Below are 27,506 nucleotides of genomic sequence, written 5' to 3'. Positions count from 1 at the left end.
CACTGAAAACTAATGATTCATGATAAATAGAATCTCACTCTCTTGTCTACTGATACCAATTAAATCAAGATTCGCTAATAAAAGTAGAAATATTTCTAAAAACAACTGTAACTTTAGCAACTCGTGTTGATATAACTGATATCAACAGACACTTGGGTGAGATACTCATCGTTACCACAGTAATCTGTACCATTGTAAAAACCGGGATCAAACGGATCTCAGTATTATATCCCAGTTAAGCTGGTTTGAAATCACGTAGATATTAATTAATTTTACCTAAAATTAATGTGTAGTCTAAGATCATTTGTAAATGCAATGTAGAGTGCTTGGGAGACAGGACACATCCTTGTCTTACACAGAATCATCAGTGAATGTTTAGTTTAGGCCCATTATATAAAAGCTTGCCACCTTTCAAGGCATTGTAATACTTGACGATAATGTGCTGGAGATGCCATAAGTGCGTATCTCACAAGAACAACAACGTTTGGTGGTCAGAAGAACAATCAAATGATCGTTTTGATGTACATTTTCATGCCCAGGTATTTAGTACTATTCAACAAATATTTCAGGAAAACATTTTTTAAAACAGGCATCTGACTCTCACTGAGACACATAATGTATAACGGCATATAAGCTTCTACGCATTAAACATTTCAGCAAATATTTCGCATGAAAAAAAGATTGAAACCAGGAACCAAACTTGATCGCGCAACTCAGATGGCACTTGTGGGTACTTGTGCTCTTTTTCAATGGGTGCTATTCCTGTGGCTTTGACAGAGCTTGCTCTAATAATGTGTGTGCTACGTCCAATAAATGGGTGCTATTCTTGCATCGTTGACAAAGCTTACCCATATATAGTCGGTGCTATGCCCAATACAATAATAATGATAATAATAATAACCATACTGTGACTTTGTAAATTTTTCACTATCGGCGTCGCATTTTCTTGTGCGATTACAGTTCTTTGAACACTATTAAACTATTCATCGCCAAATGCAGACAACACACATAAATACGCACGCACGTACACACAAACACACATACATGATTGACCTATGGTACGAAGGTAATAGTTACATATACTATTGTCTTTTTTCATTTGACGCCCTGGAAATCCCTCCTAAGGTTATATCCCCAAGTTATGAGTATTGAACTATTTCCATTAGGATACTCTCTGCTGTAAGACGACGAACACGGGCAGAACACATGTTCTGACAGACAGACCCCCTGCCAGTACAGAGCGAGGAACCGTAGAGCCGTCGCAGGGGGTCGTTTCGGGATGGCCGTGACCATCTCTGTCTGCAATGCCACATGGGAGAGGGGCGGGGCAGTCGGTCGTATATAACAGACCGATATTGAACGAGTGGTCATATTCACTCTTCGCTTCCCCTAATCAACAGTCCGCTCTCTGTTCCTGATCAGTTCACAGTACTCTCAGTTTCGTTTGATCCCTCAAGAACCTCCAAGTAACCATGGACGCCATCAAGAAGAAGATGCTCTCCATGAAGTCAGACAAGGACAACGCTTTGGAAAAATCCGAGATGTTGGAACAGCAGCTTAAAGACATCGAGATACAAAAGTCTAAGGTTGAGGAAGACCTCCACGATCTCCAGAAGAAATACGCCAACCTCGAAGTAGACTTTGACAACGTCAACGAGCAGCTGCAAGAGGCCAATAGCAAACTGGAGACATCGACCAAGAAAGTTACCGAGATGGAACAAGAGGTCAGTAGCACGTCATCCAGGGCTACCATGTTGGAGGATGATTTAGAAAAATGTCAGGAGAAACTGGAGACAGCTACTATCAAGCTGGAGGAAGCATCCAAGGCTCAGGACGAGACGGAGAGGTCACGAAAGGTAATGGAGAACAAGAGCACTGCTGACGATGAGCGAATCGATCAACTGGAAACTCAACTGAAAGATGCCAAATACATCGCCGAGGAAGCTGAAAGGAAATATGACGAAACTGCTCGGAAGTTAGCCATGACAGATTCCGATCTGGAACGAGCTGTCACCCGTTTTGAAGCTGCTGAAACCAAAACCACTGAACTGGAAGAAGAATTGAAGGTGGTTGGAAACAACATGAAGTCCCTTCAGATCAGCGAACAGGAAGCCTGTCAGAGAGAGGAGACATTCGAAGAGACCATCAAAGACCTGACTCAAAAGCTGAAGGATTCGGAGCACCGCGCAGCAGAGGCCGAGAGGACAGTGGCCAAACTCCAGAAGGATATGGACCGTCTAGACGATGAGCTGCTCACAGAGAAGGAGAAGAACAAGGCAATCCATGACGAGTTGGACCAGACATTCGCCGAGCTGGCCGGATACTAACTCTAATTGTGCCCCACAGTCACCAAACGTGGTTTTCATATTTCTTGCTGCAATATTCCGTTCTGAGACACACTAAATTGCCGGATACTAGACATGGACATAACGGTGGATATGAAAAGTGGCACCTATTTATGTTAATTTATGCTAATATTTATTAACTCATAATCCTTGCATATATTCACTTTCCCGTTTGCCAGAGATGTCTACCTATATGCAAATGGGCTGAATCAATTACTTTCCATTTCAAGAGTGCTTTTCAACATTTCAGATAATTATAAGGTCCCTGTGACCGGCGTTTCTAACAGGAATATGTGTGTTTATTGCTGACTCTGATGGATGCCAATAAAACTGATGATACTACCATATGAAGGCAAGTACTTGTGTTGCATTATCACGGCTTGTGTCGCCATGAACCATCACTCTTTCAAACATGTACATAACAGCCGCAATTATCTTACCCGTATGTTGAAAAGAGACGCCTAGGGCCTCATTTACCATTTAATCGTGCGCTTTTAGAATAAATTACTTCTATATCGCTCTCTTGGTTGTATTAATATTGTTTGGAGTAGGTAAGAGTTGTATGAATGACATCATGACTTTTATATCACCGCATTAACCTGTGTGTGTTAAATCTGGGATCTGACTTCTTATAAGGAAAGTAAAAAAAATACTATGAAGTACGTGTCTCAAAGGCAAGGGTTAATATTTTTAAAGAAAATATATGAAATAAATAAATAACAACTGGCGTCTCAATCTGCTTATCTAGAATTGCGTCTTAAAAGGATAGAATTGCTATTGATGGGCTTAGCATTCAGTACAGCCTTGGAGCAAGGTTATGTAGCGACCTATGCCAAACTATATGTTTTCATTATGAAATGTTAGATGGATATAACTGAAATACTACAACAATTCACAAGTAAATATATATGTTCAAAAGGACCGGTGAAGATAAACATGTTGGTATGCTTCATTTATCATATCTAAACACAATTCTTTTCAGAAAGTTAAATGTAGCATGTCATATTTATGATTACACTTATCATCTCATTGAAGTACATATTCTATTAGTTCTAGGACTGAGTCTCATACGGGATTCGAACCCCCAATCTCAGAGTTAATCGCCAGCACTTAAAACTGTCCCACTGAGTCCGCCTCTGCGTCCTCCGCGCAAGATGTTAATCGCATTTTCATAAGTGGAAGGGAAATAATCACAGTTCCGCTGAGACTCCATATTTGGATTAGTATGCTTGAGATTCTAGATTCACTGTACCTATGGTGATGTTCTTAACGAGTGTTACCAGCATCCCAACATGGCGGCGGATACATCGCTAGGTGATTATTTCCCGAGAATCAGCAGTCTTCAACGTGTATGCAGTCAAAATTATTTAACATTGATAAACCTTGATGGCGCAAGTACATTCACTGCACTGAATTTGTTAATTAATGTCTATGTGTTGGAGAATAAGCATTTTAAAAATGGCGCGAGGATGTCGGTTACTCAACTATCCAGACTATGAGTTGCCGACATCCTGGCGCGATTAATAAAAGCTTGTAAAGGGCTTTCTTCCACCAGGCAGTATAGAATATGCTGTAGATTAGCCTGCTTCTATGATCTATGCTCACGGAGCTAACATCTTTATTGTCACAATAACGACAATCCGCATTTTCTCATGCCATTTTCAGACATAGGGGGAATGTTGGGGTACACCAGTTTATCATATGTACCTGTATTTTGTATATAAACTGGGGTACCCTATCATTTCCCTTGTGCTTGAAAACGGTTTACGAATCTATAGAAAAACGTCACTATTTGAATGTAAAGAACTTGAACATCCATAAAGTTTTCTCATCTCTCTGTAGAAATCAGCATCCATCTACTGCACCGTCATAAGTAATAGGCCGCATGTAGAAAGTTGTTTTATCTATAAATATCGGCCTGCGAAACAGATGCAGTTACGTCAAAATGGCTGCCAGAACGATGCATAGCTTCTGTCGGCGATCAACATTGGCCGAGACATTCCTTCAGCTGGCTTTGCTTTGTAATCTGGGGGCAAGGGTCTGGGGGCTGGAAAGCCACTGACACTGGCATCCACAACGAGCCATACAACACCCTTGACGACGTTCACATGTCGACATTAACTAACAGTAGTTGGTCGACTTATGCAATCAGTCCTGGGATGGTCATTACCGCGAGTAGGTAAAATCCCCGGATCTCTTGAACCGTGAAGTATTCATTAGCTTAATGCGCCCCCTAGGGCCGTATAAACACACCACCTGCAGCTGATAGGTCCAGGGGGTAGTGTGTGGTCACTTACAACCCTACTTCAAACATAAACCCACCCCCTCTCCCTCTCCCCCACCCCCTATAGTGTCGTAGGAATGTTTAGATTAGCACTGATGTGTTCTGGTACTCAAAGCAACAGTATTGGTTACCAGTGGACCTGAATGGTACATATTTGGGCACGTCGTATTCGGAATATGTTGTTCGTGTGTAACTTGTGTTATAGTTTTAGTGACTTGTTTCTGAGGGTAAAATCTTCACGAAAATTTTGTGTTATGTTCCACGTTTTACCCAAACGTTAGTCTGTCGTACAGACCCTGAAGCAAATATATCCAAGAAAGCCCACACAAGTCTAGAAAATGTGGCAAGTCTAGATAAAATGAAGAAAGTCTCAGGGCTCCATTTCATTATATTACTTTTTTCACTATAAATGGTTTTTTTTCAGTAAAATATGTTCATTTCAGAGACTAGTTGTTAGTCTACCCAAACGTTAACTTGCCTTTACTTAATGGACTGACGGGATCTTTGGACACAAAGAACTGACGGCAAGATGTACCTTGTCATAGCCTTGCTCCAAAGCTGCCCTGAATGCTGAGCAATTCTATCCTTAGAAGAGGCAAGTTGAAACATGCGGGCTCCGATCTTTCAGTCATTATATTTTAGAAATTAGCATTTAAGCTATTTATGTTTACCTCAGAGACTTGTGCAAGTATAATACTGTCACTGACATATAGTTATGCTGAGATATCCCGTCAGTGACAGTACACATATATACCGTGATGCCAATTCTTTGCGTAACAAGATCCTATGTATGGAATGTCGAAGATCAGAAAGAAAGTGAATGGAAGTAAAGCCATGGAAAAATATCACAAATTTTGCTGGAAAAACTGTCACAGCAAACATAAAAGTGAGTGAGTGAGTGAGACTGGTTTTACGCCGCCTTTAGCAATATTCCAGCGATATCACGGCGGGGTATACCAGAAAATGGGCCTCACACATTGTACCAATGTGGGGAGTCGAACCCGGGTCTTCGGCGTGGCGAGCGAACGCTTTAACCACTAGGCTACCCCACCGCCCCACAAACATAAGATGTCACAATAATCAAATCTATTAGATTCAGTGATATACGAAGCCAAGTCTTATGGCACAAAAAGATCAGAAGTAATTGTGGTCATAGTGTCTTTAAAAAACATTTGAAAGACTACTTCATTAACAAAACATGCTGTACTCGCTCTCACACTCAGTGAAAGCCAGAAGTCAAGTTTCATGTCTTCACTGGGTAAATAAAAAGACCATCATCACACAAAAATAATATACCTATTTGTGGACATCGTGTTTTCATTACATTTGAGATGTCTCACTGTAACAACCATATTAACAAAGAATAATCATGTACTAAATAACTGATTTAATTAAGAACCAGTTGATCCCTGGATTGTCTGGTCCAGACGCGGTTATTTACAGATGGAGTCATACACATGTACCTGGAATATTGCTGAGTGCGGCGTAAAGCTAAACTCAACCCCCTCCCTAACTAATTACGAGACAGATCAATAGCAATGAGTGAAATGACAACCACGAAACAAGAAATTGGGGAAATGACAGGCCAGGTATATATTTTGGTGGGGTATTGTTCGGGTGAGGAAATGGTAGGAGCGCAATGGTGCAGTGGTAATGCGTATGAACGCTGAAGGCCCGGTTCGATCCCCTGTGGAGGCACCCAGGTTCGGGTCCCAAGGTGGGCACATTCGCATGGTATCCTTTAACAAGATATTTAGATCCACATTGTCTCAGTTCACCCAGCTGTGAAAAAGGTACCCGTGAGGATGTGCTGGCATTGTGAGTGTTACGTTCATTACGCCAAACAGGCAGCATGGCTGTATGATCCCTAGGGAGTTAAAAGAGTATGGAAAAGTACGATAGTGTCCTGTGACCGTGGATAGTAACGTACTGAGCACCGCGAGCAGACAATGTGCCAGGATATGAGAGCAATGTGATCGGACGTTTAAAGTTACTATTATCAGGTGTGAATTAGTTGGGAAATGACTGGAACCAGCCATAGGTGGGGGATATATTTGTCTGATTTGCCTGGGGATGTTAACAGATAAAGAAAATGAAGGGTCGTTGGTATTCTGAGGATACGAACCAACTTCAGTGTTGCATGTATAATATTCGAGAGAGAGAGAGAGAGAGAGAGAGAGAGAGAGAGGAGGGACGGACGGACAAACAGATAGACAGATACCCGATACACACACAGAATTCTTAACCTACCTTCATCCACTGACGACGCACACGCTCATTTGATATTAAGGTCAGGGTATTAGTATGAGGCCCTTTGGGCTGTGTATGTTGACATAAGGTGTTATTTTGTTCTTAGGATTAGGTTACACACAAGTGCCATTACACACGGGAAACTGTGTGTCACACATGGCATCTGTAATATGGGTTAGCCTGATTGTTACGTAACAATAATCACAGTTAAGTAATGTGAAATGCTATTTTTCTCATTAAAACAAAAATTAATCACGAGTCAATATCTTTCTAAAATAAAAGAACCCTGATCTGAAGAAGTTGAAAGAATGCCCCAATAGACATGATGAGGCCATGATACTGCATTTAATTAAATGCATATGTACAGGTCCCTATAAATATTGTAAAATTACGCAAGAGAGGAAAACTGACGTATGTTTAAAACATAATAGAATTGTGAATGTCGTTATTAAATGATAAAGGTTTTATGTCTCCTACGGGAGTGAAGAAATCACGGCATCAGTAAGAAGGCCATTCTGCAGTGACTGAGTATGGTTTTACGCCGCTTTTAGCATTATGCAAGCAATATCACGGCGGGGAACACCAGAAATAGGCTTCAAACATTGTACCTGTTTGGGGAATCGAACCCGGGTCATCGACGTGACGAGCGAACGCTTTAACAACTAAGCTACCCCACCACCTCATAGCTCAGTAGGAAATCAGTACAACAAACTGTGATAAACAATACACTCTGTTATGGACACAACAGCGAAAACGTAAACACGTACATGTACGTCATGTACAATAAGAAAAATAAGCGAAAAACCTCTTCAGTATTCAAGAAGTCGGTGTTCATTACATGAATCAAGGTTAAAACAAATTTCAAATCTGATAGGTATGTGACATTTACTGTTATTGATCAGTAACAATAATGATTACTAATGTCAAAAACAAATACCTGGCACGGTATCTTTGCTGATTTTCAGTGATTAATTCACAGGACTTTCACCACAACCTGACTACATCGCACAATGGATACTGTTTGAGGATATATAATCCCTGCTGATTGTTCCGTGTCCTTGACGTGGTATATTTACGACAAGAGAAATACTGGGCTCTCTCAGAGGAACATACTTTAGATTATAGTCCAAAACGTAGGAGTAGTCGGCTTATTTTACAACCGACTTGATCTACATTTGTTGTCCCATAATGATAAATCACAACATAATAGAATTATTTGGGAGGTTACATTGAGTCAACTCTAAGCAAGACGTTTACTTCAGAGCTCCGTTCGGATTTGTTTTGTTGTGAGTGACTGAGTGAGTTTAGTTTTACGCCGCACTCAGCAAAATCCCAGCTACATAGCAGCGGTCTGTAAATTATCGAGTCCGGACCAGACAATCCAGTGATCATGAGCATCGATCTGCTTAATTGGGAACCGATGACATATGCCAACCAAGTCAGCGAACCCGACCACCCGATCCCTCTAGTCACCTCTTATGACAAGCATAGTCGTCTTTTATGGCAAGCATGAGTTGCTGAAGGCCTATTCTACCCCGAACCTTCACGGGTCGATTTGTTTAGTAGATAATCATTATATAATAATATAATAACTATATAACATATGTTATATATAGGGTTAACACAGTCGTGGTGCGTGAGTGGGTGTGTCCTGGCGATTAGGCGCTTGACTCTGACTGTCGTGGTTCGAATCCCGAATGGGACTCAACCTAATAAAAGCACTAGAATATATAAGACTGTGTAATGGCAAATATAATACATGTTACATTTGTTACGCTTTCTAATTGTATTGTACTTATTGTTCATTGTGCATTCAGAATGGATAGCCGACTGTGATAAAAGCAATAGTACTGATCCAGAAGTAATTTGGCAGTCGTTGCAGAATGTAAAACTTGTGTTCAGCTTGGTTTCCGACAGTACTTCCCGGTATTAATTAAACACAAATATGTGGCATCGTGCAACAGTGTCAACCATATGGCTGGTTGTAGTACGCAAAATATGACCCACATTATACGCTGACTGATTTATTCAGAAACAAATGTGCATCTATTGATACACGTTATAAATAATGATTCTAACAAGCTGATACACGTGTAGTTAAGTTAAACTGAAGCATACATACTTAAAGAAAGCTTTCTGTTATCGACGTAGATTTCAACGTTTCGCCCATTTTATCCAGGATAATAATCACAGACTCTGAAGTTGACAGTTGCAGTTATCACATAGAGTAATCCACAGAGTTAGACTTGGTCATGGAAGTGTCCAGTAGAACAGTTTCACAAAATATCCACAAGAAAGATGTAAAACACTGGCAAGCTTCACAGTTAGTGCACAATCACAGTTAGTATCCGGCCAGCTCGGCGAATGTCTGGTCCAACTCGTCATGGATTGCCTTGTTCTTCTCCTTCTCTGTGAGCAGCTCATCGTCAAGGCGGTCCATATCCTTCTGAAGTTTGGTCACTGTCCTCTCGGCCTCTGCTGCACGGTGCTCCGAATCCTTCAGCTTTTGAGTCAGGTCTTTGATGGTCTCTTCGAATGTCTCCTCTCTCTGACAGGCTTCCTGCTCGCTGATCTGAAGGGACTTCATGTTGTTTCCAACCACCTTCAATTCTTCTTCCAGTTCAGTGGTTTTGGTTTCAGCAGCTTCAAAACGGGTGACAGCTCGTTCCAGATCGGAATCTGTCATGGCTAACTTCCGAGCAGTTTCGTCATATTTCCTTTCAGCTTCCTCGGCGATGTATTTGGCATCTTTCAGTTGAGTTTCCAGTTGATCGATTCGCTCATCGTCAGCAGTGCTCTTGTTCTCCATTACCTTTCGTGATCTCTCCGTTTCATCCAGAGCCTTGGATGCTTCCTCCAGCTTGATAGTAGCTGTCTCCAGTTTCTCCTGACATTTTTCTAAATCATCCTCCAACATGGTAGCCCTGGATGACGTGCTACTGACCTCTTGTTCCATCTCGGTAACTTTCTTGGTCGATGTCTCCAGTTTGCTATTGGCCTCCTGAAGCTGCTCGTTGACGTTGTCGAAGTCTACCTCGAGGTTGGCGTATTTCTTCTGGAGATCGTGGAGGTCTTCCTCAACCTTAGACTTTTGTATCTCGATGTCTTTAAGCTGCTGTTCCAACATCTCGGATTTTTCCAAAGCGTTGTCCTTGTCGGACTTCATGGAGAGCATCTTCTTCTTGATGGCGTCCATGGCTGCTGAGAAAGGTGTGAGAATTAAAACTCCAACGGAACTGACAGTACCTTGTAGTTTTACAGTTGTCGAGATCGACTCACTCAACAACACAAGATAACAATTATATAAATACTGAGGCAGCAGTAGACAATACTATTTGAGGCAGATGCTGAGTGTGAATGTCCATCGGTGTCAGCTAGTTATATATACGAGAAGCTGACCCCCATCGTCCCGACCCCCCAGTGAGGGATGAGCGTGTTGCGGTGCGGGGGCAGGCCATCTGGACCAACAGGCGGCCAGTCGTGAGTTAGCGTTATGCAAGGGTTATGCACAGGCCGCATCTTCCTGGCCGTCACGGTAATGCTTTTGATTGAAAATGCCTCCATGTTTTGACACCAACATTGCAGGGTAGAGTTGGAACTAGATATTATGTGGAATTGCACCAGTGAATGCACCATTCCCATAGCTGTAATGCCATCGCCTACACGTGGTCAGGGGAATGTTTATGCTAAATATTTGTTCGCATGTCCAAACATATTAGTTCTCTGTAATAAGCATAAATAATCAGGAAACTCCGAAAGCTCTTCGGACAGACAGAGATATATTTCACCACATTTTGAATTATGACATTTTGCAACGTGTGAGTATTAATTAACTTGGTAATTTACGTTGTTCTTTGCTAAGCACCATTACCCGCTCAAACATAATCGCCATATGGACTCAGATTGAATGAATGAATAGAACCGTGGTTGATCGGTATATAATACAGAGCTGAAATAGAAATAAATATTACATGTATACGCAAAGATTTTTTGGAAGTGTAGTAGTGCAACAATCTTTAAAAAATAAATAATCATATATGTATGTTATTTCTTTTAGAAGGTAGTAATAACACGCTTCCATGGTTGAAGTTGATAACCTTTCTTGACGGGTGCATGCAGATTTTAAAGTTATGGGAAGTTTCACGTAGATACGGTTACCATAGCTAACACATGATGTGTCACGCCGTCATTTTTTTACACAGTGTTTTCCATGCTACACAACTGTTTCTGTGTCAGATACATTTACAAGGAATTACATGTTTGATATATACACCATCAATAATAAATGCTAAATAGTATATATCTACTTTAAAACGAAATAGTTTTAATAACACCTCAGTTGAGTACATCGCCAGGACATGTCCATACTGCTGATCAAGTCTGGTCTGTGACCAAGTATTGTAGCACATTCTTACGAATATGCTTTGAAGCAATCGTAAAATACTACGGGCTTTTTGTTTGTTGAGCGGGGTTTTGAGAGTGGAGGGAGAAGAAGGAAGGGATGGGGGTGGGGTGGGGGAGTGAATTAGTTTAGGTCCAGTAGACATGATGGCACTCTATGTCGTTAGTTGCCATGAAAGTTGTAAATCTACAATGTAAATTTTTATAGAATAAACATGTGAGTGAGTTTAGGTTTATGCCGCTCACAGCAATATTCCAGCTATATATGGCGGTGGTCTGTAAATAATCGAGTTTGGACCAGACAATCCAGTGATCAACAACATGTTCATCGATCTGCGCAATTGGGAACCGATGACATGTGTCAAGCAAGGCCTATTCTTCCCTGGACCTTCACAGATCATATAATAAACATGTGATACCAGCAGTTGTATCATGAAATTGAAAATGTTATAATTATAATATAATTACAAGCCAACTAAGTTAAATATTAAACAAATGCTTTATCTATTTTTATGATCCTGTCACTTCGATGAAGAATGCCTTGACATCAAAGGATTAATAATGGTGTAAGATCCTGGTGTACCAAGATGTGCCATGACGTATCGTGAGTTATGTGTAAGATCCTGTTGTACCAAGATATGCCATGACCTGTCATGAGTTATGTGTAAGATCCTGGTGTAACAAGATGTGCCATGACTTGTCGTGAGTTATGTGTAAGATAATGTTGTACCAAGATGTCCCATGACTTGTCATGAGTTATGTGTAAGATCCTGGTGTAGCAAGATGTGCCATGACTTGTCGTGATTTATGTGTAAGATCCTGTTGTACCAAGATATGCCATGACCCGTCATGAGTTATGTGTAAGATCCTGTTGTACCAAGATGTGCCATGACATGTCGTGAGTTACGTGTAAGATCCTGGTGTACCAAGATGTGCCATGACTTGTCGTGAGTTATGTGACTCTGCAAACAATTAAGCGAAATAGCTACTTAGAAATACACTTTCAGACATATTATAATAGTGTATATACATTGCTTGCATTTGCAACCATCACCGTATCTCCTAAGATCCCGTCTATTATAATATATTGGTTGAATAATTAAGATGTTATTAATAATGAACTCGCTTACGATGAGGTGACGGATATGACGAATTTTGTCCCAGCCACTAGCTGGTTTATAACTAACCCGAAAGGACCATTCATGTCACAACCGTGATTAAATATGTACTATTTCTGTCCCTTCAGCTTCAGACATGTATTTGTCAATGTTTACAGAATACATGCATCATATACATACACATATGGAAAGCAGTTGCCCTACAAGAAATGTGGTGTCTCTGTTGGTGGTATATCTCTCAACACCGGGTGGTCAGTGAATGGCTAATCTCTACCAACCTAACCCATATGTGCTAGTTCGTGACATCAGGTGCGCTTATTCAGGCAAATCAGACAAGTCAAGAGGGAGAGAAGAATACGGTGCATTTCTATGATGGTCAGTTGTTCACCACCCATAGCTACCCCTACCCCTAACCACCCCCCACCCCACCCCAGCATCCCACCCCCCATTCTTATTGAGAACAATAATTCCGTTGAATGTTATGCATCATCCAATAGAAAAATAATAATAATAGTCTTTCAACGTCTTTCGATTATCGATGGTTCATCGATACTTAATTTACATAAATTACACTATGAGTCCTCAAGTAGTTTTAATTGCATATGATTACTGTGATTGTTTCATCCCTTGGAAACGTGTAGGGTGGATCAGAACAGGATGGTCAATGTTCTCCGCTGCTGGGGAGAGACTACCGTGGTTATATCTGCTTCAGGCGACTCAAGCAGCGCGGACACAGGCTGTTGGGATAGTCCTTTCATAATAACAGATAGATAGATAGATAGATAGTTAGATAGAAAGATAGATAGATGGATGGATGGATGATAGATAGATAGATAGATAGATAGATAGATAGGTAGGTAGGTAGATAGATAGATAGATAGACAGAAAACTCGCGAAAACTGCTGCTTGTGATCAATTACACGTACATAGGTAGCACCTTGTCCTTGGAATGGACGTGGCAGTTCGATCTCTATCACACTCAAATCGAAAACAAAATTTATGTTTCGATTTTCCTTTGTATGAAGGGTTATGTTTATCTGGTAGGTAATATATGTTCAAATAATTAATTCATACGGTATAGGCCATAAAGCGACAAACGAACCGTATGCCCTTACATACATACTTCAAAAGGAACATTGTGTTTGGGACCCGAGGTTTGCCGTGTCCCTGCAAATGCTTTAGTCTGAGGATACGAACCAACTTCAGTGTTGCATGGATAAGGGAGAGAGAGAGAGAGACAGACAGAGAGAGACAGAGAGAGACAGAGAGAGAGAGAAAGAGGGAGAGAGATCGAGATCGACGAACGGACGGACGGACGGACACACAGACACCCGATACACAAACATATTTTTAACCTATCATCTCCATCCACTGACGACGCACACGCTCATTTGATATTAAGGTCAGGGTATTAGTATGAGGCTGTGAGAGGGAGAGAGTGAGGGGGGACAGACAAACAAACAGACCGACAGATAGATAGATCTCAGTCCTGTATAATGGATGAAAGCTGTCATAAAGGGCCATCTACCCTTCGCTACAAGAGAGAGACACACAGAGAGAGAGAGAGAGAGAGAGAGAGATGGGGAGGGAGGGAGGGAGAAGAGAGTCAGAAACGTTACATAGTAAAATTGATGCTATTATTTATTTTTGCTATCACTCATGTTGACAAAAAGTGTCAGATTAAACATAGAATTTCAAGCCAGAATAGCAACAAAGGGTGTTACTGTGACCTTGACCTTATTGTTTTATATAGTTCAGTGGAAACGCACCAAAATGACATATTGCCTGACACTTTCAAGTGTGGCAACATTGGTTTTAGAAAACTTGGAGATTCCAAGCCTTCCAACGGTACCAAATACATCTTGCTACACCTCCGGTAGAGGTGTTTCAACGGTTAACACCAAATGCCACTGCACTATAACGAGTGTGCCCTCTTCTGGAGTCTATCACTGTCGGACATCGACGTCCCATGGAAACAATCAGGTTGCGGACAGTTAGTCGGGGAATGTTCCTCCATTCCTCTTGCAGAGCCAGAAGTGGTTCCTGATGACTCTGGGGGGAGAGTACAGAGCAGACAGACAGACAGACAGACAGGAAGGTAGAAAGGTTGATAAATAGATAGGTAGAGTGTCTCTGGTCATGAAGTTGTTATTTTCATCAATATAATGTCAATGCTGTTGTCATTTGGGGCTTCATGTCAGTCTATAGTCGTATACAAAGCGACTTCACAGAGACGTGACATTTTCCCAATTCACAGAACAGTGAAAGTCCGTGGGACAACATCCCTCGCGACAACGGCATTGTTACTGCTGCTAGTGATCAATTACAGGCACACAGGTAGCACCTTGTCCTTGGAATGGACGTGGCACAGTTCGATCTCTATCACACTCAAAACGGACACAAAATTCATATTTCGATTTTCCTTTCTATGAACGGTTATGTTTATCCCCTAGGCAATATATGTTCAAATAATTAAAAAATATTACATGTATACCCACAAACAGGTGAAAGGGTTAACCAGATCGAACACTTACCAAGTTCAAATTAATAAACACAGAAGATGTTTACACTAGTATGGGTTGGTCGTGTTTTTTTTTCAGTATATTATGAACACAATATGGCTAACACGTTTTCATTCCTTCAAGAGATATGCATAGTGCTTTTTAATTCTGTATAGTAAATAGGGCGGTGGAGTAGCCTAGTGGTTAAAGCGTTCGCTCGTCACGCCGAAGACCCGGGTTCGATTCCCCACATGGGTACAATGTGTGAAGCCCATTTTCTGGTGTCCCCCGCCGTGATATTGCTAAAAAGCATAGGTAAACCTCAACTCACTCACTCACTCACTGTATAGTAAATAGGCTAAGTTGATTAAGATCCTTTTTATATTCGAAAACCAATGTGAAAATGGTTGAAGATAATGTTGCGTTTCCCTTTGCTAATGGTAACGACATGAGTGTTACAGTGGTGATATACGGAGGCAGAAAGGCTCGGTGATACAGTCAAATAAAAAAAACCCCAAAACAAAGAAAAAAAACCCAAACCAAACCAAACCAAACCAAACCAAACATTCATTTAGGAGGTTTTCTTTCACAAATATTAATGAGAAACGACAACTTCTCTCGCATATAACACATGAGATTCCAGTGTTGATGTAAAATCAGACTTAAAGCTAGCCTCTACGTCTGAGGTGACCTTTCTCCTGTTTGTCAACGTCTAAGTGTTGGAAGACATGACATAGATATGGTTATCGGTGTATTCCAGGTCTCAAAGGCAGCGATTGATTACAACAGGCTTGTTTGGGGAGGGTATTACTTTAATTAGTAACGTCACACGCCCGTTAGTAACCTCACGCCCATTGGTCAATAGTGCCAGAACCCAGAACGAACCAATAACCGGACAAACAACCCAACTTCCTGACGTGAGATGCTTATGGCGTACTGTTCACCGACTTCATCTTCCTGTAGGTGGTTTCTCCATAGATTAGTATCTAGCGTTTGTTAGCAGGACAAAGTTTCCTGTTTACGAATAATATATAACCACGGCACCGGATGGAGAGTCTGTGATGGAACCGTGATCATTTCAATGGGGTGATTTTAATTATTGGATCAATATGGTGATTTTTTTTCTTTTCGCATAAATGGCTGTTCACGAGCCTCTTGTGATTTGTCATGTAAAGGAAATCGACTATCTTGGTATTATCGCACCGTAGGCTCTGGAGGAGATATTATTTTGCCATTTTCTTACTTGAACGTTTTAGACAGTTCGGTTCAATCTTATGTGGATGTTAACGGGGTTGAAAAGCTCCTGAATAATTCCGCTCTGAATAAGCTTTTGTTGAAATTGGATCAACAGCGTGACTGGCAAAGGCAGTTTCCATCATGGCTGCTTGCTGATGGAGAATGTGTTACAACTGACGTTTTGACGCATGTGACTGAAATGACGAGACTGGATGAAAGATGGTGTTTGTGAACATTGAATATAACACCTCCAAAAGTTTAGATCCACATACAGTGGAAACACACGTGCGCCTTTACCTTGTGTTGTCAGATAGTCACGTTCGTCGTTTTTCTATTATCGATGGTTATCAATACTTAATTTACAACATGCGTCCTCAAGTATATTAATTGCACATGGTTACCGTGATTTTTAATGCCTTGAAGACGTCTGAGGTGGATCAGAACAACACGATCGATGTTCTCAGCGGCTTTTGACAGACTACTGTGGGTCTACTGTGACAGATTACTTTCTGCTCCAAGCGACGCAAGCAGCGTGGACACGGGCTGTTGGGATGTTCCTTTTCTTAATTACACACCATCAAACTAATCATACGAACAAACTACTCATGATGTAAGACCTACTGGTATATGGACGGTACCGAGAACAGGTTTTAAAGAAACTATCATATACTGAGGTTTCAAGAGAGGAACCTATTTTAGACGTTGGGGATGTATCATCTTTAAAAGGCGTTCTTAAATCCAATTCTGTTGGCATCACCGACCTTGTTTAATGGATACAGTTCTACGATGGACATTTATCTACAAATCATCATTATGAAAACCCTGTTGACAACAATACTGCTCTTGGACCTGATCATAGAGAGTGGACGGGTCACGGCATCATGTAGCCGACAGGTTAACACCCCCGGGATCCTGACTGGTAGCAGACTCGTGGGGTCAGTCTATCTCGTGCTTCAGACCCCTACCCTACAGGACTGTGTCAAGTCATGTTTGCAGCAGTCTCGCTGCGTCAGCTTCAACTACAAGGCAGGACAGTGCGAACTCAACTACGACGATGCGACAACGGCTCCTTTTGGAATAGAAGTCTCCTCTGGTTGGAACCATGCCAGCTCGTCATATATGCCGTTGGTAAGTAATACTAATTAGTATCACAAGAAGGGCAGAGATAAGAGCATGATGTTCCCCTATATGTGTAAATTTAATGTTCTGTCAAGATTCATGAAAAACATGGGAATAGTGCGGACCTCGAGTTACTTGTCATTAGTATTCATTGCTCCACTCTGGTCCTAAGCGCTTTGAATTCGTACAGGGGAAATGAAACCCACACCACCGGAAGTAAGTTTGGTCCATGACAACCATACACTTGCTCTAATCATTTATTAAATCTGTAGTTATCTAAGGCATGTCAAGACGACGAGCTTTCTCAAAAATATAACTGGAACGCTAGTCTGTCACACAGTCCCTCATCTACATTATTTTCCCCAATGCCAAGCCCTGCCGTCAATCCTAAAGCCCTAATTGAAGCAAATCTAGATTTCCTCAGGTTCAGGAATCTCCCAAATCACTGGGGCGCCTTTTCAATTTACATGGGCTTATTTGTTACTATCAAAACTATAATTATATACTCAGGGATAAGGGGTTAGTCTACTGAAACACCGTCACGTATGTATCTGAAATGTGCTGATCAAGCAATACCAATACGTTACACATCTCGCCCGTCAGCACAATTACCGTGATCAACGGCTTTCATGGGCCCTTTGATGGTGATATGAATGATCATTGTCACTGTCAGATATTAGACTCTATCCTCAATTCGTCTCACTGTGCCCTCTTCATGGTACAGATCACAAGTATGGTACAGATCCATGTGTCACCAATACGGTACTGATCCACATGTCACCACTATGGCACAAATCCACCCAAATATCACCAGTATCATCCACGTGTCACAGATCCACATTTCACAAGTAGGGTACAAATCCACATGTCACCATTATGGTACAGATCCACATGTCAGTAGTATGGTACAGATCCCTGTGGCAGCAGTATGGTACAAATCCACATGTTATGAGTACAGATCCATAAGTCACCAGTATTGCACAGCTATACTAATCGCTAGTACTGTACAGGTTTGTGGCATACCGCGCAACGCTTAGTTCAGAAGTGATAAGTCATGACCTTCTCTAATGCTTGTTAAAGCATTTGAGGAAACTTCTAAATTAAAATGAAGCGTTTTGCCATTGAAAATGAAATCCCTATACATTTTATCATGAAATGACAATCTTAACGACCATCTGAAATGACCTAATGAAAACTGCGTAGAATCTTTAATAAACATGCCCGCAACTGTTACCCTCCAACATCTCCAACATAGACACAGTACACCTTTCAGTACACGATGTTTATTGCGCTCTAGAACGAACCGTTATATGTTTATAGTGAGTGAGTGAGTGAGTTTAGTTTTACACCACACTCAGCAATATTCCAGCTATATGGCGGCGGTCTGTAAATAATCGAATCTGGACCAGACAATCCAGTGATCAACAACATCAGCATCAATCTGCACATTTGGAAACCGATGACATGTGTCAACCAAGTCAGCGAGCCTGACCACCCGATCCCGTTAGTCGCCTCTTACGACAAGCTGAGTCGCCTTTTATGGCAAGCATGAGTTGTTGAAGGTCTATCCTACCCCGCACCATCACTGGTTGTATGTTTATAATTGCAACTGTGAACAAGTGCTTGACCTCAGTAGATCCTACCTGCACTAATAAATAAGCAGCTATGAACGGAGTGCATATCTATCGACTGAACACGCCATCAGTTCAAACTTTCATTAACCATTTCAACCATAAAATAATCCTTGATGAGCGTAGTCGCCGTATTTGAAAATCGATATCATATGTTGTGTTGCCCAAAGTCCATACAATGCATAGAGACATCATTAAAACTATGTTTTGCAGTTCCATTCAACTTCGTTTCCACGCAGCATGGCGTTACTACGATCTTTGTATCTGTATTGAAGTGAAATTAAATGCTGTTACATAATTGCATTTAAGATTGCTATTGGTGTCCCATCTATCTATCTATTTGTCTGTCTACATACGTTCTAACTAGTAAAATTATGGAAAAACACTGACTGTATAGAACGTAACCATCATGTTTTACTTGCCAAAATGGAACAAAAACATATTGTGATCATTATCCGATGCACCAGCACTTTTCGTGAAGAAATCCTGTTTTTCGTGAAGACTGTCACTTGACGCGATAAAATTCAATACTGACGTCGACGAACGGGACAAAGGAATGTCAATGTCACAAATTTGTATTTCCAACAGACATGTTGCATGGACACTGGGGTTGCACAAGACAAACGATAATTCGGCTGTTTAACCGTTTCAACATGACAGGTCAGATATGTGATCGTCCCAGAAGTGGACATCCCAGGGTCTCCACACCCAATGAGGGTCGCTGTCCTCGGGTTATTCACCTACGCAACCGGATGTTGACGGTGACGTCATCATCTGCCACATCATTGGGTCATAGCGTGAGCCGATTCACAAATCTGACGACTTCGTTTTGTTGGCAAATGGGCCAACTGATCGATGCCTGGAATGACCTTGACCTTCCAGCATCGTACGTACCGTCTGCAGGGGTCATTACTACGTAGCTGTTATTGCTACAATGTCATTTTGGTGATAAAACATCTGTATTTCAACATACTTTTTCCATTTCAACGAAAGGTTATGTTACTTTCATCTTACTGGAAGAAACAGCCTGTGTACTTTCTTTTTCTTGTCTGCCTATCTATCTATCTATCTGTCTGTCTATCTGACTATCTGTCTGTCTGTCTGTCTATCTGTCTGTCTGTCTGGAGGGTCATGTTGAATCCTGAGAAACTGGCATTCACATCTGTAATCTGTGGCTCTATACAAATGCACGTTACAGGACAATAACATGCATTATCCGTACAGTTTTTGACTCCATTACGTTGCATATATCACTGACTTAAATGCTTCCGAGTTTCAGCCCAATTATTATTGTTCAATTAACACTTTTTGATAAAGAAAATGGTATTGAAGCATATCAGCAAATGTTAGCTTTAACCGGAGGTCACATCACGCGGGTAGTTGATCGTACTTGGGGATGAACATAGTAGACCTGTATGTGGCATTAAATAAATGTCATGGTTAGACCAAAACCTCGTCAACATGTTCAAAAGATCTCTAAGGTTAGCTTGAATGCTAAGACCCTACAGCTGACCCTACAGCACCGATGTGTTGAGTGAGTGAATGAGTGAGTTTAGTTTTACCCCGCACTCAACAATATATAATAATATACGGCAGCGGTCTGTAAATAATCGAGTCTGGACCAGGCAATCGAGTGATCAACAACATAATCATCGATCTTCGCAACTGGTGTCATGTGTCAACCAAGTCAACAAGCCTGACCACGCGATTCCGTTTGGTTGCCTCTTACGACAAGCATAGTCGCCTTTTATGGCAAGCACGAATATGCCAGCTAAATGGCAGTCTGCAAATGATCGAGTATGGACCCAACATTCAAGTGATCACCAACATGAGCATCGATCTGTGCAAAGGGAACCGATGACATGTGTCAACCAAGTCAGCTGTCCTGTCGATCTCGCTAATCGTCTTTTACACGCATGGGTTACTGCAGATTAATTGTAAGTCTCACGGGTCTCTGTAGAAGTAAATAAATTGATGCACAAAAGAAAGTTGTTCCGGACATGTTTCCCCCAAAAGGATTAAAATATCTGTTCTGAATTTGACTGCCACCCCAACCCCAGACCAGAGTTGCACAAATCTTGGGTTGCCACAAAACCCCAACTGAGAAGCTGGTAAAACGCCTCAAAGAGACTGTGGGACATCAGACCACACGTAACCACGGCCAGTGAAGACCTACATCTTCGTCTGCTGCACCTCCTTAACAGGTTCCTCTCTGTGACGTCATCAGCACGAGATACTTTACAACACCCTATCAGCAGGACTGTAGCTTGACTTTTCCGCCATTTTGGTTTGATTTTTACCGGACCTTTAGGGGACTGACGTTGACCCGGCAAAATCGACTCAACAGATTGAGGTGGGCTCGCACTGTGCAACGCCGGCAAAACATTAGGGCATTTCGGATGAAAGCAGGTTCCATCTTTACAGTGCTCGCCCCTCGCCGAGTGCGAGTTTATCGGCGGAAAGGCGAACGAACGTCACTTGCAGCGTCCAAGAAGTGCATCATCGTGGCGAAGTGCGAAGATCTGGGGCAATATTTGTGGTGACACTAAAACCGACCAGGTGGTTATAAATGCAACGATGGCCACTACATCAAGCAGGTCTTGACACTACCCGTGCTCCATTCCTGCAGAATAACGCCACTCCAGGATAACGCCACTCCAGGATAACGCCACTCCACATACTGCAGGTGTTACCACAGAATATTTCAATGTCAACGACACACAAGTTCTTCCATGGCCAGCCAGATCTCCTGACATGAATCCGATAGGACACCTCCGGGACCATCTTTTGAGACGGATTCTATCTATCTACGTAAGCGAAGTCCACATGGCACACAGACGTTGACCCAGGCAGTGCAAGAAGAATAGCGTCATGTCACTCTAGCCATTGTGAGGAGACGTCTGTACGACGTCGTGTCATGGACTGCACACTGGCTAGAGGTGGACACGAGGTGGACTCCTTCGAGCCTGTTTACTAACACGAGTTAGATTTGAAATAAACAGTGAGCATGTTCATTTTTATTTCAGAAGACGGGATCTAGTCACATGATACGGTACAAAATAACGTGTATTATTATGAAACAATTTGATTTTTACGAACAGTAACTCTCAGGTTATGAACGGGAAATATGAATGTTGGTCTTCTTTTCAGCGCCTTGCCGGTATTTGTAGTTCCAAGCCGTGTGGTGTGAACGAAATGTGCAGAGACAAGGTATCGACCTATGAATGTGAACCAGGTGATGTATAACGTGTTCTTATGTATAAACAGACCGTGACAACATGTCCACAACCTCATATATCGTTTTCCACCATCAACCTGTCCTTCCTTGTACATAATTTCGAGTCCAATAATTTCCACCAATATCATTTCCTTCTACACAAACAGAGTATGCCAACATGTACAAAAATCTCGTATATCGTCTTCCACCAATATCATGTCCTTCTACACAAACAGAGCATGCCAACATGTACAAAAAATCTCGTATATCGTCTTCCACCAATATCTGGTCCTTCTACACAAACGGAGCATGCCAACATGTACAAAAAATCTCGTATATCGTCTTCCACCAATACCATGTCCTTCTACACAAACAGAGCATGCCAACATGTACAAAATCTCGTATATCGTCTTCCACCAATATCATGTCCTTCTACACAAACAGAGCATGCCAACATGTACAAAAAATCTCGTATATCGTCTTCCACCAATATCATGTCCTTCTACACAAACAGAGCATGCCAACATGTACAAAAAATCTCGTATATCGTCTTCCACCAATATCTGGTCCTTCTACACAAACGGAGCATGCCAACATGTACAAAAAATCTCGTATATCGTCTTCCACCAATATCATGTCCTTCTACACAAACAGAGCATGCCAACACCATGTCCTTCTACACAAACAGAGCATGCCAACATGTACAAAATCTCGTATATCGTCTTCCACCACAAACATGTTCTTCTGTATAAACAGATCACGCCAGTATGTCTTTTAATATCATTTTCCTATAACATATCCACCTTCATCAGGTATTATATGTAGGTATGTGATGCTTCTCTTGATATTATTCAACACGTTACACACCCTCACGTAATTTCCTTCTTCTTTTGATAAACGTGGCAGCCAGTTATATTTTCCTGCACGGGTCATTTGATGACTGCGACTGTTACTGCTGACTGCAACGTATACAAGCGCTTCCGGTAGACTCGATTTCGCAGTCGAGTTAACCTAAGTCATATTGAACAGTTACGTGTCTAAGAAAGAGGAAGCACCTGTTTGTTGTGGACTGATAGCGAACTTGGTTCGTTGTTGTTTTTCAGAGGAGTTATGCTACACGCGTTCGACGCTATATCTCGGAACCCTGAACATTACCAACACTGGCCGGACATGTCAGAGGTGGGACACGGACTACCCCCACGGTAGAGTTTTTTTCCCACGCGGGATGTCAGCCGGGGACCCTGCCCTAGTTAACGAGAGCAACTACTGTAGAATGCCGGGGCACGCAATACCGTGGTGTTATACCACGGACCCCAACGTTCGCTGGGAGGAATGCAGCGTCCCTTCATGCTGAGTAAGTGTGGTTTTATGTCGCATTTAGCGATATCATTGATATCGTTGCGTGGAACTCTAACCATTCTGTTTGACATTGTAGAGGTTTAGAGAATCGAGCAAGAGGAATGAACGCTTTAACCACTTTACTACCCACGGTTTTCTTTCCTCTTGAAGATACGCACTGCAAAGTGATGTTGGTATTCGACGGAAGGTGATGCTGAGTGATGTGACTGGGGGTGTAATGGGTGAGTGAATGAGTGATTGTAGTTTTACGCCGCTTTAGCAATATTCCAGCAATATCACGACGGTGACACCAGAAATGGGCTTCACACATTGTACCCAGGTGTTCTGCGTGACGAGTGGGCGCATTAACCACTAGACTACTCCACCGCCCCTCAAGGTGTAATTACCAATACTGTGTGTCAGTGGTTCATGTGAGAGGGCGGTTGTCCACCTTAACTGAAAATATTTCCATAATAGCGTTGCTATTGGATCAGTGGATATATGAGAACAATGATTACCACGAGAAGATTATTTGTTGTGTATCCGTAAAAACACATTTCATTGTGAACAACAGACGCAAATAAGAAGGTTTTTTAAAAGGTTGCTTGTCGATGAATGCAGGATGTACATGAGCAAATATGATGCGTGTAATTTTGTGCCTGCTCATCACAACGACATCACAAGACATAGTGGTTTCAGATGGTAAAATTACGAGTACAGTTTATACACCTTAAGTTTCAAAACATTTTCTGGAAGTATTATGGACTTAAGTTAAATACGTCTCCGTAGATATCCCAGGGTGGTTTAGTTTTACGCCGCACTCAGCAATATTCCAGCTATACGGCGGCATTCCAGGGACGAATAGAATGAATGAATGTGGTTTTACGCAATATTACAGAAATATTACCACGGGGGCTTCGCACATTGTACTGGAGAAACCAGGTCTCCGGCGTGAAGGGCGAACGCTGTAAAAACTAGGACCTCTGCGGTGGTGATGTGTGTACTCTGACTGCGTGTATTGCTCTTTACATTGAAAATCACATGGCTTGTCTAGCCCAGTCTCGATTATATACAGACATATCATATTCAGAGAATTGCATTATGCTTATGGAACAACATGCCATCAAAACAAGCAAATCCTGATATAGCGAGGATGGTGCCATTTAGCCATTCATGGTGGAGCTGATGACGTTCTTGAAGTCATACTTGGACACACTGGTCTGGAAACTAGAAGATACCAATGGAAGAGAAACTATGTAACCGTTTACGACCATAGTGCACGAGGGGTAAGCCCAATCTAAGTAAACTTAGTCTCCGTACTTTTCGTTTCACTCCACTACTGAGTCTAACAAAACCTCGTGTCAGGTGACCTTTGAGCGACCCAATAAAAAGGCTGATATTCAAAAAAGCTTTGAAGCTTTATAGATAAATAAGAAAACGAACTTTTCCTGACGCTGCCCTTCTGACTGTTACGTACATTTAGACGTTGATATATGCACCGCAATAAATGGCCACACAGTTACCTGGAAACGGGGTGTGCAGAGAAAACAGAGAAATCTATCTGTATCTGATAACAGTCCTGCTACACTATTGCACCAGGGGTACGGGCCAACATAATCTATCTCAGACAGCGCTAATGTCTCAAATATTTGGGCAGTAAATTATCTGTCCATTATCTTGCAGTGTTTCGAAGTCGCATCACGATGGATAATTGAACTGTAAGCACGTCCGTGCTGGTTAATGTGTAGAATGTGAGTTTAACAACGTTGCCAAAAGTTTGAAGTATCACTGCGATCAAATGCACTTTACAGGTAATAACACAATCAAGGATATTTATTAAGTTACGCTCAAGAAACAAAGCAAACTAAAATACGATTGCTTAAAAATATTTTCAAATAATCAAGTAAAGATTTAACAGATCTTAAGACATACTCTGTTTTTCCTCCATATCCTTATACTTGTTCACGTGTTACAAAATCAACAGCGACAGAAATCCAAATGCTTAAACATTGTATCAATAACGAAAATCCTGCGAACCAAACACAGGCAGGTTCTTGAAACGATACCACAAAGAATGATGGCAGTTGCATTTCTTTGTTGTTGATCACTGGATTTTCTGGTCCAGACTCGATTATTTACAGACCGCCACCAAATAGCTGGAATACTGTTGAATAGCGCGGCGTTAATCACTAGACAATGGACAAATTGCAAACCTATACAAAACGGGTTTAATTCAGGTGACATAGCTGAAAAAGCAGTGCAGGCGTCCAGTTTTGCCCCTGTGCAAGCTGCCAACCACTTGATAAGCATCAAAATTGCTGTGAATATGAATCATAGCTTATGCATTGGACCTCTTAGTGATCATTGCTAATCTTTGCTGTAAGTAGGCTTGTCTTAGAACGATCAAGTAGCATGCATACGATGGGACAAGTGCTTTTACCCAAATATAATATTTGCATAAGAACTAACACGCACTTAGGACAAAACACGTTTCAGTCTAACCATTTGAAGTATTGTTTTTATAAACAGGTTCACATGTGAAGGAAAACACACAATGTTGAAACATCTAAATCTTTTATTCCTGTTTATATTTCAACACATTTGTAACTGCGTTTACGACAAAACGTGTGTGTTCTGTACCTTCGCATAGTTTACAGAAAGGTTTAACGAGAACAACTTTGTACGCAATTAAGACATGGTATTTTTAAAAGAACGTCTAGGGTACGTCTATTGTACGTCTAGTTGTGTGTTTTGTGACGGGAAGTACAACGCCTGGATTTGAAACGTTGATATGTATGTAGTTAAATAAGACAGATGACGTTTTTCTCCTGCGCTTATATATGTGTAAGCTTTAAAACTGAAGCAACATGACCAATTACACCTTGACGATATATTTTGCATTTAAACATTTGAAAATTGTACAATGTTTCCATTATTTAAAAATAGTCTGTTCCATACGGTTCCTTTACACCGTGTTGAATTTATTCTTGATGATGGGGCATATGGAGCGAGGTTTATGTACCTTCAATACTGAGATCATTTATGTATATATTTCCAGGAGCAAATTGCCGGGAATAAATTAATTGTTTTGTAACAAATCAACATATCCATGACTGGAGTGCATGTCCAATTTTCCTCCTTTTGTTTTTAATTTTAGCTAATATATCTAGTCTGAAACAACATCCATGTTATGATTACAGGAATGATATCTCTTTCTCCGAGGAAATACATGTGGGCGCATCGAACCACGGATATATTGCATTTCTTAACAAGGAGTAGTATAACCCTAATTTCGACCTCTATAATGGGTATTCCTTTTCCTACCGGCACGTTTTATGGGCCACATTTCTAACTACATTCGCATAACCTTGAACCCCAAACCAAAGTATCCCTGCGCTAAAGTGAACAAGCAACCTTCCCATGTCAGATTGGATTGCGTGAAATAGTTCGCTGTTTGGATTCAACCTGAACATTTGTGTATTCTTTATACAAATACAAAAACCACATGCAAAACGTAAGGAATGCTTTTAATACTTGTTTTAACAAATACAAATGCATGTTGACGATTCTGGACCATCAACAAGTGTGAGAATGTCTGTAGAAGTGGACGTAACGTCCGTGTGTCATGATGTCACTGAAAAGGCAAATTCAAAGTTATCGGTCTTGTAAAGTTGATAATACCGTAAATTCCTAACACCACTGGATGATGGACTGATATATATTTAGCAAACGTATGCCCAGTTGCATTTTATCTTTATGAGTGGGAGTAAAAATGAATTACAATGAAATTAAATCAATATCATTCATCCCCCCGAAATAATTCCTCGCTGTCCAAAGTGATTACTTGCCTTTTACCTAGAGAGATAAAGCGCACCGGTGCATTGTTGACAGCTCATCGAGGAGAGTTCTGTGGATACACAACTTCTTTATTATTAATACCAGTGACGTTTCGGTGCAGCTACCTACTATCTGCGTTATCAAGCAAGTGATATACATGTTAGCACCTCCACCGACCTCGCTAAATGGCTCTCATTTTAATACTAACGAAATTTGTACATCCAGAACT

At 41.3% G+C, this 27,506-nt stretch overlaps 3 protein-coding genes across 3 annotated transcripts; 2 read left to right on the top strand and 1 right to left on the bottom strand.

Moving 5' to 3' along the window:
- Positions 1-1,439: 1,439 nt before the first annotated feature.
- LOC137295862 (tropomyosin-like) lies at positions 1,440-2,344 on the top strand. The gene has a single exon (XM_067827419.1). The coding sequence runs from the start codon at positions 1,473-1,475 to the stop codon at positions 2,325-2,327; it is 855 nt and encodes a 284-aa protein (XP_067683520.1). The 5' UTR covers positions 1,440-1,472; the 3' UTR covers positions 2,328-2,344.
- A 6,866-nt stretch (positions 2,345-9,210) lies between these two features.
- Positions 9,211-10,149, bottom strand: LOC137295813 (tropomyosin-like). The gene has a single exon (XM_067827366.1). It carries the CDS (start codon positions 10,073-10,075, stop codon positions 9,221-9,223), a length of 855 nt encoding a protein of 284 aa, XP_067683467.1. The 5' UTR covers positions 10,076-10,149; the 3' UTR covers positions 9,211-9,220.
- Positions 10,150-16,948: 6,799 nt separating this feature from the next.
- LOC137296996 (apolipoprotein(a)-like) lies at positions 16,949-23,456 on the top strand. Its single transcript, XM_067828927.1, has 3 exons — positions 16,949-17,263; positions 22,036-22,120; positions 23,206-23,456. Exons 1-3 carry the CDS (start codon positions 16,949-16,951, stop codon positions 23,454-23,456), a joined length of 651 nt encoding a protein of 216 aa, XP_067685028.1.
- Positions 23,457-27,506: the final 4,050 nt, after the last annotated feature.

The sequence above is a fragment of the Haliotis asinina genome, chromosome 9 (assembly GCF_037392515.1).
Source record: "Haliotis asinina isolate JCU_RB_2024 chromosome 9, JCU_Hal_asi_v2, whole genome shotgun sequence".
NCBI lineage: Eukaryota > Metazoa > Mollusca > Gastropoda > Lepetellida > Haliotidae > Haliotis > Haliotis asinina.
Note: the sequence above shows the minus strand (reverse complement) of the source record. Positions and strands in the feature narration are given on the sequence as shown.